The 15294-nt window shown below is 35.6% G+C and overlaps 1 protein-coding gene across 3 annotated transcripts in view; it reads left to right on the forward strand.

Moving 5' to 3' along the window:
- The window catches only part of RAP1GAP2 (RAP1 GTPase activating protein 2), a 695842-nt gene that overhangs the window by 477732 nt on the left and 202816 nt on the right, over positions 1–15294 (forward strand). For all 3 annotated transcript variants that reach the window (XM_053706286.1, XM_053706284.1, XM_053706285.1), the window contains 2 exons: positions 6162–6194; positions 10110–10319. In XM_053706286.1, the coding sequence (XP_053562261.1) occupies positions 6162–6194; positions 10110–10319 (243 nt within the window). The remainder of the gene's footprint in view (positions 1–6161; positions 6195–10109; positions 10320–15294) is intronic.

Raw genomic sequence — 15294 nt, forward strand, 5'->3', positions numbered from 1 at the left:
GTTTATGGGTTAATAACTTTAGCATAGTGGCAGCGACATTGGGGGCAGCAGATTAGGGGTTAATAAGTGTAGTTAGCTGGCGGCGATTTTGGGGGCAGCAGATTAGGGGTTAATAACAGTAATGTAGGTTGCGGCGATGTTAGGGACAGCAGATTAGTGGTAAATAAGTGTATGTAGGTGGCGACGACATTGGGGACAGCAGATTAGGGGTTAATAATATTTAACTAGTGTTTGCGATGCAGGAGTGCGGCGGTTTAGGAGTTAATATGTTTATTATAGTTGCGGCGATGTCCGGAGCGGCAGATTAGGGGTTAATAAATTTATTTTAGTGTTTGCGATGCGGGAGGGCCTCAGTTTAGGGGTTAATAGGTAGTTTATGGGTGTTAGTGTACTTTGTAACACTTTAGTTATAAGTTTTATGCTACAGCTTTGTAACGTAAAACCCCTACTGACTTTCAGTTTACGGTACGGATCTTGTAGTTATGGGCTGTACCACTCACTTTCTGGCTGGACAGGTAAACTCGTAATACCGGCGCTGTGGAAGTCCCATTGATAAAGGGCTTTTTAAAAAGTGCTGTAGTTACGTTGTGTGACGGCCAAAAAGTGTGCGGTACAGCTATACCTACAAGACTCGTAATAGCAGCGGTAGTGAAAAAGCAGCATTATGACTGTAAATTACGGACAGCTATGTAGAAATGTTAAGCTTATAAAGCTTGCCACAAGTTATTTCAGTTTTCAGGACTAGAAAATTCACAGTTTCAGATTTAAATGGACAGTTTACTTTACATTTTTCTTTACTTTTGTTTCCACTGATCCGTTTTACTTGCTGGAGTGTAATAAATTGTTTACAAATAGCTTGTTTTACTTGATTTCAGCATTTGAAATAGCTGATTTTTTTCCTGTGGTATCCCTATTTATTCTAAAAATGTCTATATAGTACAGGCTATATAAAAGCTGTGTAAAAATAGCCAGCAGAAGAAATGACACTCCCAATAGGAGGTAGAAAAGATAAGCAATAAAATGTTAATTTTCAAAAGTGGGTGGAAAATGCAGACACCAGTAAATGTCTGTTTGTGATATAGAAATATGTACATATGGAGGTTTAAAAGGTGCTCAAAACAGAAACCTGTGATTAATTACCTTGTCAGATTTATTATAACATTTTAAAAACACAATTACTATTTTGGAAACTACTAAAAAGAATTTCAGGTATAGAAGGCCTGATGTGTTTCATCTTTAAAATGGCCTTATTATAACAGTGCTAACAATGTGTCTGAACTTAGTGCATCTTCTCTGGTTCCATCAACAAGCCTGTTTTGTGCAATTACTTGCAACAATCTTATTCCTCTGAGTCTCCTGGACTGTGCAATAAAAATTTCCATTATTTAGCAGCACAATTTGCAGAACCGAACATTCCTCTCAGAGTTGAGATGTCCGGCCCTACATGGCCTACTAACCTGTCCAAACATGATCAATTTTTCAGCAGGAGAGACACGTTCTTGTAATTGGTATTACAGTACTGTAAAATGACATTAAGCTGTTGCTTGTGCATAGGGATACTGGTAACATTTTTCCTGTTGATATCATTTTTATAAAAACAAAGGTTTTCAGTAATCATTTTGATAACATATATATCCTTAATGTTCCCTACAGAACACTTTTTGTGAATTGTAAACTTTGAGGGTTATTTTCACACTATCCTCAAGGCAGCAACAAAACAGGCAGACAATAGGTCTTTCTCTGAGACGCTAGGATGCTGAAGCAGTATGAAGGCAATGAATCGTTTTGCTTTATTGTATCTAGCATAGCGGGCACTTATATCTCTGCTCATCACGGTTTTTAAAATGCTGTTAGAATACCAGCTAGGCATAGCAAGAGATAATAAAAGGTTTAGGTTCAACTTCTTTCGGCACCAATAACTGTATAACAAATGTATTGGGTTTTCCTGTATAATGTATTGCCTGCTGTCAAAGGTAAATAATTCAGTGACCATTGGTTCTGGGGCCTGCTGTTATTGTATGTGAGGTAATACTTATACGGTTCCACACTACAAAACCTTTTATATTAGAGGTATCCAATGTTTTTATTGGTTCCTCCAGTTTGCCATTTTGTATAATGTAGAGCTAACGTTTATAATTTGTGGAATTACCCAGGTTTTAAAGCTATGCCCTTCTGTCCTTATTTTACTCTTTAATGGAACATCGAACTCCTCTTGCTTCTGTGTAAAAAATATGCTTTGCCAGTGGCGTCACTAGGGGGGGGCAGGGGGGGCGGGCCGCACCCGGGTGACACCCACCAGGGGGTGACACCAAAAAAAAAAAATTTTTTTTTTTTTTTTTTAATTTTATTGAAATTCAAAGAAATACAATGTTGAGATGCATAGATTTTTTTATTAGAGGGGCTGGCATTTGTGAACATTGGTGGGACTGGGGAAGATGTAGACACACAATTTTTTTGCCCCTTGAGCCAGTGCTGCAATTTCAACAAATAGTTTTCCCGGCTGCTTTTGCTTGTTTGTACTTTGCTTCTCCCCTGCCCAATTTCGCTATGAATGTTGTGGGCATGCCGTGGGGCTTGCAAAGTTGCGCTGCTAGCCTAAACCTGCCTGCCTATCTGTGCTCACTGCTCAGTGATATGTGGAGCAGTGGAGTCACTCACTGCTGTGCTGTCTCTCTAAACGGGAACTGGCAAATCATGAGGGGATGCCTGGCACCTGACCGCATGACTGTTTGACACTGTCTTTAAAGTGAAGGAGCCACGTATGATGCCCACCAGACCATTAAGCTAGTTTTGAGATTTTTGTTTCAGTTCACGTTTAAACACTTTTAGAAGTTAAGTTTGTGTGAATAAATTGTACAAACTACATATTGTTTTTTTCAGCAGACCTAGCAGGTTCCTTATATACCATTATTATATGTGTATGTATCAAAAGGTTTTATAAATAAAGCATAAAATATGAAAAAAGTGTATTTTGGTTTGTAATTTTATTTTTCTAAACTCTATCATCAAAACCTGTATTGCTAAATATTTGCAGTAGGTAACCTGTCTAAAATAAGGAGCAATTGAGAACATTTTACTGTGTTTTTCTACTGTTTTATTGCCGACGTCTTAATTTTATAGAACTTAACAAAAAAGCATTTTTAAATTTAATGTATTGTGGCCTCCCACCCACCTTATTTCTTGCGGGCGGTTGCGTGTTTTTTTTATTTTATTTAAGCCTTTGGGTTTGCCTACGCTGCATCCAGGAGGATTCTTTTGGCTGCGCGCGCAGCCAACATTTCTTTGAGGATGCGTGTGCAACTGGCGACGGATGCGTTACAAACGTGATTATAGTATAGATATCTGTCTTTTAATGTAATGTTTCTATCATACCAGAGAAAAGCTGCTAATTCAATGTCTTTATTTAAACCAAAGGGTTGTAACGTTTTTAAAAGATGGATCCGATAAGTTTCCTTTTCCTGAGTTCTAGAAGTCTTCCCTGCCTTTAGAAGATGGAATCTGTTCAATTTCTTTAATTTTGAAATTGTTTCTATTTTTGTTATGAAAACATTCAAAATGTTTCCCTATTCCATACTATGAATCTGCTTCTTTGATATTAATATGTTCTAAACTCTTTTGAGACTTCTTTTCGTGAGGCCAATATAACATTTCTTACATGAACATTCTAACAGATACCCAACATATTCTTATTTGCAGTTAAATAAATCCTCAATGGTATCTGTCTGTGTTCATTTTTATGACCTATTTATTAATTTCTCTATTAGTGTCCATGTGACTGCAACAAACAATTTTTTTTCTTCCACATTTAAAAAAAACTTTTACAGTTGGTGTATATAATCATATTTATGCAATATTCATATTTAATAAAGGTTTTAACTACGTATTTTACCAAAATACCATCGGATATCTATAGAAATATGTATTTATATATGAATAAATAGAACATATTCTGATATGTTAAGAACATTGGAATGTGAAATATTTATATATTCCTGTTACCCATGAGAATATGTGATAGGGTTTGTATGCGAGTAGGATGTCCGTTTTTCCCCCTACTTTTTTGCTGTATTCTAACTTTGACTTTTTATATGCGTCAGGTTAGTGTGCAAGCGAAAACTCTTTACTTTTAAAGGGACAGTCTACACCAGAATTTTTATTGTTTAAAAAGATAGATAATCCCTTTATTACCCATTCCCCAGTTTTATTAATACACTTTTTACCTCTGTTATTACCTTGTATCTAAGCCTTTGCAGACTGCTCCCTTATTTCAGTTATTTTGCCAGACTTGTATTTTAGCCAATCAGTGCTGACTTGTAGCTAACTCCACGGGCGTGAGCACAATGTTATCTATATGACACACATGAACTAACACCCTCTAGTTAAGATAAGAGATGGTCTTCAAGGGCTACGAAATTAGCAAACAAGACTTCTTTGATCTCTTGCTATTCTTTTTTTGAAAGCTAAACCTAGGTAAAGTGTTGCTAATAGTAAATTGGAAAGTTGTTTAAAATGACTTGCCCTTTAACTTGCAATACGAGTACTACCTGACGCTTGCAAAAACCTTACTAATGGAGTTAGCACATGAGTGTTAAATACCGCTTTACTTGTAATCTTTTTATGTGTATGTCTCAAGAGGTCATACCTTTATGCTAGATAAAAGGGAATTTCACCTTCAAGCAAGGAGAAGAGGTTTCAAAATAAGATCAGTCAAGCTTTGGAACTCTCTTCTCTCTAAGGATAGTGACTTCAGATTCTAGGTATAGTTTTAAAAAGGGCGTAGACTTTTTGGCTAAAAACTTTATCTGTGATTATGAAAGCCAATGCAAATATAGTAGCAATACTATTCTAGACCTTGTACTACTAGTTTAATTTTTGTCAGATGATTATTAGATGATACAGAGAGTATAAATGGAAAATATACAACTAAGGCATACTAGACTAAGTTTGAAACATCTTTAATATCTTTAATTATGATAAAGTAAAACCTTTTACTTGGGAGATAACAGTCCCTCCAAGATGAATGCCGGCAATTCCTTGTCAAACCAGATCTTTCTCCCAAGACTTCAGCATGATCCTGCAATGCAGCATGGATGAATCAGACTGGAGGACACTATAGCAGCTGGGTATGGCACTCCAGGCAATATTAAACCAACTGCTTTATTGAAAAACAATATAAAAATGATTTTAACAAAGTACTTATTTCAATACTTGTTTTAAGAGTCAACACATTTGTTTGGATAAAATAATTTACTATTATAGTTTCAAATACTCCTGGCTCTGCTACTAGAAGGCCCCATTAATATACCATTTTATCTCAGGTCCCTATCAGATTTATTCTACTTAAAGGAACACTGAACCCAAATTTTTTCTTTCAAAATTCAGATAGAGCTTGCAATTTTAAGCAACTTTCTAATTTACTCCTATTATCAAATTTTCATCATTCTCTTGCTATCTTTATTTGAAAAAGAAGGCATCTAAGCTTTTTTTTTGTTCAGCACTCTGGAAAGCACTTTTTTATTGGTGGATCAATTTATCCACCGATCATTCAGAAATTTTTTCCTAAATAAACCTTTCAGCAAAGGATAACAAGAGAAGGAAGCAAATTAAATGATAGAAGTAAATTGGAAAGTTGTTTAAATTGTATGCTCTGTCTAAATCACGAATTTCGAATTATGACTTTACTGTCCCTTTAATAATGTGTATTTTGATGTGTTTTGTGACACTTTTATGTTGTGCGAAACAGTTAACCAGAGCTCTAAAGTTGCAATAATCATTCAAGCTTTTGCACTCAACTCAATTTTAAACGTTTTGCTCTCCAATTTTTATCTGGTTCCAAATGTAGCACACAGAAGTATCAGATCAATAAATGAATTTAACCATTATTTCTATTTAAGCTATGTTTGTCAATGTGTATTCTTAAAGTTGTACAGTTTCTATCAGCCGCACAATATTTAAATTGCTTATTTGAAATATTGCTAAGAAATGTGGTTGTCCTGTGTGCCTATTAAATGTCTCACTGGATTTTTCCTGCCTTCATTGTTCTGCATTGAACACCCCTGTATTTGTCTGGTTTGTTAAAGTTACCTGTCTTCCCCCACCATCAATAGAAAAAGATTCAAAAAGATAAATAAATAACCGGCTTTATTTTTTCTTGTTTCTAGGAAGATTATATACCATACCCCAGCATCGATGAGGTAACATTTCTCTGTTATTTCTCTGCTTATTGATGGGTTATTCTCCCCCAAAATAATATGTGGAGTATATTGTAAATGCCTGTGAAGTTGTGCTATGATAAATATGTAGCAGAACGAAAAAAGGAGAAATAATGATTTGCAATGTATATCTCTGTTGGTCTTTATATGAATCTTTACCCGTCCTATTTGATTATAATACCTGACATTATTTCAGTTTACAAAAACAAATATAGAGAATTGTGTATTTCTTTTTTGTATTTGTTTTAGGACTTGTACAGCAATTTATTTTACAAAACAAGAGCTGCCGTATATTTTATGATGCTTTTATTTTGTCAAACAATGCAACAGCTGTTAGGTTAGAAAATATGATAATTGATTTTTTCCCTCAGGAGACATTTATATTTTGGTAATCTCATATTAAAACAAATTCGAACTACAAAAAAAAAAAAGAGAAACATAAATTTTGACGGAAGATAGCAACTAGAAGAGACATCTAGTCTGCACATATTTCTGCCTTAAAGGGACATTAAACCCAAATTTTTTCTTTCATGATTCAGATGGAGAATACCATTTTAAACAACTTTCTAATTTACTTCTATTATCTAATTTGCTTCATTGTCTTGATATGCTTTCCTGAAAAGCATATCTAGATAGGCTCAGTAGCTTCTGATTGGTGGCTGCACATAGATGCCTCATGTGATTGGCTCACCCATGTGCATTGCTATTTCTTTAACAAAAGATATCTAAAGAATGAAGCAAATTAGATAATAGAAGTAAATTGGAATGTTTCTTAAAATTGTATTTTCTATCTGAATCATGAAAGATTTTTTTGGGTTTAATGTCCCTTTAAGTGTAAGTTTAAAGGGACAGAAAATATTGTTATTAATGTTGCATAATTCTGTACTATGTAAAATAAAGAAACTGATAGCTTAGGGGATCTAAAACCCAAATTTGTCTTTCATGATTCAGAGAGCATGTGCAGTTTTAAACAACTTTCTAATTTACTTCCATTATCAATTTTTCTTTGCTCTCTTAGTATCTTTCATTGAAAAGGAGGGATGCATGCTTAAAAGCTGGTGTTCTGCCAATTTTAGCTACCCGTCAATATCTACTACCCTCTCAGTGCGCATGCGCACACTTATGTCATTGCATTCCACATGCTGTAAAGAATGTGCGGAATGCGATAATGTATGTGCGCACTGAAAGGTAGCAAAATTAGACGTCTAGATAGAAAGTCTCGACACGCACCCTCAATATGTAAATTAAATTAACGAAACAGTAATTTGCAGCTCTATATATCATTACTATTAAAGGTTACTACTAAATTCATTAACTGTTTGTAAGTTAATGAATTTAGGAATAACCTTTAATTGTGATTATATATGGAGCTGCAAATTACTGTTGGAGAAACCGTTTAGTTAATTTTATCTACATTTGAGGATGCGTGCGGCGCGCATGTGCAGACAAAGCATCGAGAGTTGCTATCTAGCCCTCAAATTTTGCTACCCTCTCAGTGCCCATCACCACATTCCACACATTCTTTACAACGTATGTGGATTCCAGTGACGTAAGTGTGTGTATGCGCACTGAGAGGGTAGCAAAAATCGACAGAACACCAGCCCATTTGTGGAGCACAATATGGCAGCAGTTTGCAAGAATGTTATCCATTTGCAAGAGCTAGATGTGAGCACTATTTACTGCCATGGAGTGCTCCAGAGTCCAGACACCTATTTAGGTATCTCTTCAACACAGAATTTAATGGAAACAAAGCAAATTTGATAATAGAAGTAAATTTGAAACTTTTTTCTAAATGGTATGCTCTGTCTGAATCACACAAGAACATTTTTGGGTTTCATATTCCTTTAATTCCCCCCAAAGGTTTACTTACTTTACCTTCATTTTTGTCCTCTTCTGCTCTGCTGTTTTTTTCACGTCCCCTGCTTGCTGTCTAATCACAGTGTGTCGCGCCATTGAACTAAATGTGGTGCACTCCTGTAGGCTGCTTTTCCCAATGCAGGAGTGGGCTACATTTGGTTTATCGGGGCAACTAACATTAACCTAATGTACCACTAGGTTAATGTTACAAATTTCTGCACCTAGTGAAGAATTATATAACATGAAAAACTACATTTACTGTCACTTTAATTTAATTCAGGATAACCTTATGCATATATTAGGCATTCTTGAATTCCTCTTAAAGGGACAGTGTAGTCAAAATTAAACGTTCATGATTCAGATAGGGTATGCAACTTTAAACAACTTTCCAATTTACTTTTATAATCAAATTTGATTTGTTGTCTTGGTATTCTTTGCTGAAAGCTAAAACCTAGGTAGGTCTATATGTTAATTTCTAAGCCCTTGAAGGCTGCCTCTTATTTCAGTACATTTTAATGGGGTTTTTTTTACAGCTAGACTGTGTTAGTTCATGTGTGCCATATAGATAATATTGTGCTCTCTCTCATGGAATTACTTAGGAGTCACCGCTGATTGGCTAAAATGCAAGTCTGTCAAAAGCACTGAAATAAAGGGGCAATCTGCAGAGGCTTAGATACAAAGTAATCACAGAGGAAAAAGTATATTAATATAACCACGTTTGCTATGCAAAACTGAGAAATGGGTAATTAAGGAATTATCTATCTTTTTAAACAATAAAACTTCTGGAGTAGACTGTCCCTTTAAAGGAACATCAAGACAAAATTAAACATTCACAATTCCTGTAAATTGTACAATATAAATAACTTTTCAATTTACTTTGTTGAATTGTCCCCTTTCCATAAGGGTAGACTATAGTAGGCACAAAGGTGTGCAGTGCATGTAGCAATGTTATACAAGCTACCTGCAGAGACAGCTGGAGCTGCAGCAGGCAGTGCTGAGTGACAGCAGGGCAGCTCTTACACACTATTTGATGTCTCTCATCTAAAGATGGATGTACTCTAATTTTATGTTGTCTTTTTAATAGTCTGGCTATACAGCGTTGTTTAGTTTACCATAGAGTGGCACTCTAAAGCTCCCTCTACAGGTTGCCAGTATACACACTGCTGTAGGTCAGTTGTGCTCGACACATGCACACTCCTAATTGCCTAATGTTTCAATTTAGGGGAATAAGAGAAAAAGCTGCATATTTGATAATAGAAGTGAAAATGAAAGTTGTTATCAAAATTGTACTCTGATTCATGAGTATATTTATTACTACAATTTTTATGTAAAGGCACAGTCTATTCAAAATTAAACTTTCATGATTCAGATAGGGCATGCAATTTTAAAACAACTTACCACTTTACTTTTATTATCAAATTAGCTTTGTGCTCTTGGTAAGCTTTACTGAAAGCTAAACCTAGGTAGGCAGATATGATAATTTATAAGCTCTTAAAAAGGGGCCTCTTAGCTAAGTGCATTTGGACAGTTGTTCACAGCTGGAAAGTGCTAGTTCATGTGTGCCATATAGATAACATTGTGCTCACTCCCATTGAGTTATTTTTGAGTCAGCACTGATTGTCTAAAATGCAAGTCTATCAAAAGAACATAAATAAGAGGGCAGTATGCAGAGGCTTAGATACAAGGTAATCACAGAAGTAAAAAGTATATTAATATAACAGTGTTTGTGTAAAACCAAGGAATGGGTAATAAAGGGATTATCTATCTTTTTAATCAATAGCAATTCTGGAGTAAACTGTCCCTTTCAGTTTTTGTTCCTATCACCTCTGTTGGAAAGCTATTCCACAAATCACATTATTCTATTTTCTTTTAAAGATTTGCTTACACAAATAACCAAACATTATCATAGACCATGAAAGTTATTCGAATTATTGGATATCAAATGCTGTAAAAAAGGAATTGATATTATGATTAATTTTGATTTAAATATATTAATTTACTATTAATTACAACAATACTAAAACTGATCTATCCTTTTAGATTCTTGAGAAAGACACAACATACCCTCTGGTCATACTTCCTCAGTTTGGTGGTTATTGGATAGAAGATCCTGAAAACATCAGCACGCCAACTTCTTCAGACAGTAGCATTTGTGATGATGAAGAGGAACCAACAAGTCCCAGCACATATGGATATAAGCTGGAATACAAAGGTTCAGCACGGGCCTACAGAAAGCATTTCTTGGGGAAGGTTAGTTGGATAAAATAACCACATATGATATAATAATAATAAGAAAAAATTGCATTATAAAAGCCAAGCTTTAATATTTATTAACTCAAACCAATGAAGTGGAAGACAACTTTGTATACAATGGTTTTATTTCATTTGTAAATCATGTATGTTGTATATATATATATATATATAGTATATATATATATGTGTGTGTGTGTATAGGTCTGTGGCTTTCAATTCAAGGTGACCATCAAAGGCCAGGTTTTTCAGAGACTTTTTGATGAGGTTAGCCAGTGGTTTAGTGTTTAACGTATTCATGGACCCCTGATGTTTAGGTCTGGTTATTGTAACTTGTATATCCGGTATAGTGCATTTCAATTCCAGTCCTCAAGACATTCCAAAAGGCCACTTTTTTAATGATATCTGAACTAGAGCCCAGGGGAAATAATTACCTAATGGGAGAGAGCAGGTAATAACCATGGTTACTGATCAGCTGATTATTTTACCTGTGCTCTAGTTTAAATATCATTACAATCCGGCCTTTCCGTGTGCCCTGAGGACTACTAACAAGCTAAAATAAAAAGACATATTAAAATTACTTTATTCTATTCTAAATAAGGGTATTTTTAAATGTAGTTCTTTTGGAAAAGACATTTAAAAAAAAAAAAAATATGCCTGTGCCAGTTATATTGACCTTTTATTTCATAAATCCTGTTTAGGAATTATTTATGGCAGGAACATCCCTAAAGAAACACTGAAATATATAGTAAGTGAAGCCATGGTCAATGAATTTCGGACATAATCTTTCCTTTACATTGAGGCATCTCAGTAACCTTATAGGTGTCTATGACTTAAGGCCAATAACATTTTTTTTAATGGTTATAAATGAGTATTTTTGTTCACCAATAAAGCTGTAGGAGTTGTCCTTATCAGCAAGTCATTACATTTTGAGGATTTTACTAATGGAGCAATAAGCATTTGTTTTAGTTTCAACATCCACGTGAACGACTTTATTTTCACCATTTTTAATGTTTAATGTCCCTTTAACCCATTCAGTACCAGGAATTTCAGAGAAAATCTTGCCCAAACTACCAGATAAATATTTAGCACTTTTGCTATCACTCATTGTCTCTCTCTCTTAAAATTATGCAATGGTCTAACTCTTATTTAGTATAGCAGAACTGCCCTAATTCTCAAAATTACTCTCCTAAAACTATATAGATTTCTTAATTAGACAACCCAAGGTATTGATCTAGGCCCATTTTGGTATATTTGATACCACTAATTGGCAGCCAAATGCGGTCATATAAAAAAAAACTTGCAAACTTTGGATTTCTGACTGAAATTATTACACACAACTACTGCAGTCATAAGACACATGTTTGTAAAAGCTGTATATGTATGTAAATACATATATACAAATATAAATACATATATACGCATATATTTTTTTATATATATATATATATATATATATATATATGTATATGTATATATATATATATATATATATATATATATATATATATATATATATATATATATATATATATATATATATATATATATATACACGTTGATTGGAGTAGCCGTGTTAGTCCAGAGATTTATATATCAAAATAAAGAATACAATGAGTATTGCATTGACCAATGATACTTTTTTATTGGACTAACTATACATTTATAAATTGGCAAGCTTTCGGAAGAATGTCCTCCTTTTTCAAGTCTGACCAATTTGATGGAATTTACAGATTATATCTTAAAACACAGGCTAAAAAGACAGAAAGTGTTAGAGGTCTGATTGCAGGGGGAGGAGGGGGTGTCATAAAAACCATGAGGGGGATTAAGGAGACAGAGGCATACAGTGTCCAGTGAAGGATAACAGACGGGAAATATATGGTTATACACAGAGCATATACTGACATAAATTTATTTATATCAACATGGAATCAATATGTTTAAAGATGTGATAATAATAACAAGTGTGGACATAGGACATGTAATTGACTACAGTATATGAAAGTACATTACAAACAAATGTGATAATGGGTTAAGAAACCAGAGTCCTCATTTAGTCCAGAATTTAGCAAATTTAAGTGCATTACCATTTTCATTTCAAAGGTTTTTCTTTCCATGGTGTTTTTGAAGTTGCCTCTGAGAATCTTGATTTTGAGGTTTTGGATGGAGTGGTCAGGTTGGGTGAAATGGTGACCAACAGGGGTAAAGTATTTTGTTTCACAGTAATTTTTGATTGAGTGTCTGTGTAAGTTCATCCAAAGGAGCAGTTTTTGGCTTGTTTCTCCAATATAACATCCCACTTCCCATGCAGTGCAATGTCTCAAGTATACCACATTTGCAGATATACATTTGTATATTACATGGCAGCATTTAGGTATCTAGACATGGTGAAGACGACTTGCTGAAGTTCAAACCGAGCATCAGAATGGGGAAGAAAGGATTTAAGTGACTTTGAACGTGGCATGGTTGTTGGTGCCAGACGGGCTGGTCTGAGTATTTAAAAATCTACTGGGATTTTTACGCACAAACATCTCTAGGGTTTACAGAGAATGGTCCGAAAAAGAGAAAATATCCAGTGAGCGGCAGTTGTGTGGACGAAAATGCCTTGTTGATGTCAGAGGAGAATGGGCAGACTGGTTTGAGATGATAGAAAGGTAACAGTAACTCAAATAACTTGTTACAACCAAGGTATGCAGAATACCATCTCTGAATGCACAACACGTCGAACCTTGAAGCAGATGGGCTACAGAAGCAGAAGACCACACCTAGTGCCACTCCTGGCAGCTAAGAACAGGAAACTGAGGCTACAATTAGCACAGGCTGACCAATATTGGACAATAGAAGATTGGAAAAAAATTGCCTGGTCTGATGAGTCTCAATTTCATCTGTGACATTCAGATGGTAGGGTCAGAATTTGACGTAAACAACATGAAAGCTTGGATCCATCCTGCCTTGTATGAACGATTCAGGCTGGTGGTGGTGTAATGGTGTGGGGGATATTTTCTTGGCACACTTTGGGCCCCTTAGTACCAATTGAGCATCGTTTAAATGTCAGGGCCTACCTGAATATTGTTGCTGACCATGTCCATCCCTTTATGTCTACAGTGTACCCATTTTCTGATGGCTACATACAGCAGGATAACTCACCATGTCACAAAGCTCAAATCATCTTAAACTGGTTTCTTGAACATGTCAATGAGTTCACTGTACTCCAATGGCCTCCACAGTCACCAGATCTCAATCCAGTAGAGCACCTTTGGGATGTGGTCGAACTGGAGATTCACATCACAGATGTGCAGCCTACAAATCTGCAGCAACTGCGTGATGCTATCATGTCAATATAGACCAAAATGTCTGAGGAATTTCTTGTTGAATCTATGCCACGAAGAATTAACGCAGTTCTGAAGGCAAAAGGGGGTATATATATATATATCAGAGCTTGCATTGTGTGGCTGTTTTAGGGTCTCAGGTTTTTGGGAAGGACCTTGACGTGGTACCTGGGCTTGTCCCACTTGGCCAGATGCGGTAACTAACCTTTCCATTTTTGCTTTTAATCTTGTGAGTGCCACTGAGCACCCAGGGCTGAGCATGTTGCAGGGTCATGGGATGTGTACCGTGTCCGTTCTAGGAGGGCAGTCCCCTTCCATGTTTTGTATATGACTGGGATGATTACATAAGACACTGCACCCTTCACTTTTTCCCAGTTTGTTTGGATTGAGAGCTTGTATTATATGGCTGTTTTAGGGTCCCAGGTTTTGGAAAGGACCTTGTCGTGGTACCTGGGATTGTCCCATTTGGACAGATGCGATAACTAACCTTTCCATTTTTGCTTTTAATCTTAGCTGAGAGCTTGCTAGTGAGTGCAGGGGTTTCTCTGTGTGTTGTATTAATTTGTTTTTGTAATTTCCCCTATGGTTCTTGCACCCAGACCTGTCTGGGGTTAACTGCCTGTGACTCTGGGGACAGCAAAGCTTCTTGTGAGTGCCACTGAGCACCCAGAGCATGTTGCAGGGTCATAGAATGTGTACCTGGTCCAGTCTAGGAGTGCAGTCCCCTTCTGTGTTTTGTGTATATATATATATATATATACACACACACACACACACACACACACACATATCCATCTTTAGACATGTATATGTATGTATCTCTGTTAAAGCCCTTTGCCTACCTTTTGTTTTTCTGACACCTCATATCATTGATCCCTTATAATTTTTTTTTTAATACATTTTTATTAGATGGTGTTATTATGAGTGTAACTTTACTTTGTAATGAATTTTTATTTGTTTTGTGACATTTTTTTTATTTTTGTGAAACAGTTAACCAGAGCTCTAAGGTCGCAATAACCCAATGCATGTTGATGTTAATGCGCTCATACGATTTGCGTTTACTTTCAACTTGTAATCTGAGTGGAAAACCCGATGTGTGCAAACACCCACGATAAAAACTTTTCGTTGGCACGTAACTGTTAATGCTCCACTCATAATATAGCCCTTAGAAGGCTCCTACTTTCAGCTACAGACCACACTTTTTAAATTCCTGACAGTGAAGGGGTTAATCAGGCTGCTTGTAAGGTAGAGATTATTATTTAGCTGTAGTATAGAGATTATCCTCCCACCTGCCTCTCTGCACCAATGATTATCGTTACAGAGAGTGCTGGGCAAACTACTGTGTGACGCAGTGTAACTTATGTCCAAACATGAAACACTTTAAGTTTGTAATATAAAAAGTATTTGTAATATAAATATTATTTATATTGCCCCATTTGCCTGTAATTTAACTCAGAAATTGTAAATTTGTAAACCCTGTCAAATATCTGGCCTCAAATTGATACCCACAGGGAGATTAGGTAAGATACTACCAAACAAAGCAATTTTTACAAAATGGTAGGGGCTAGCCTTGTCTACGCCATTAACAAGTTTGGATTGATTTCACGAAATAAAGCAAATGATGGGGGGAGCTTGACCTTTGAAAA

The sequence above is a fragment of the Bombina bombina genome, chromosome 3 (assembly GCF_027579735.1).
Source record: "Bombina bombina isolate aBomBom1 chromosome 3, aBomBom1.pri, whole genome shotgun sequence".
NCBI lineage: Eukaryota > Metazoa > Chordata > Amphibia > Anura > Bombinatoridae > Bombina > Bombina bombina.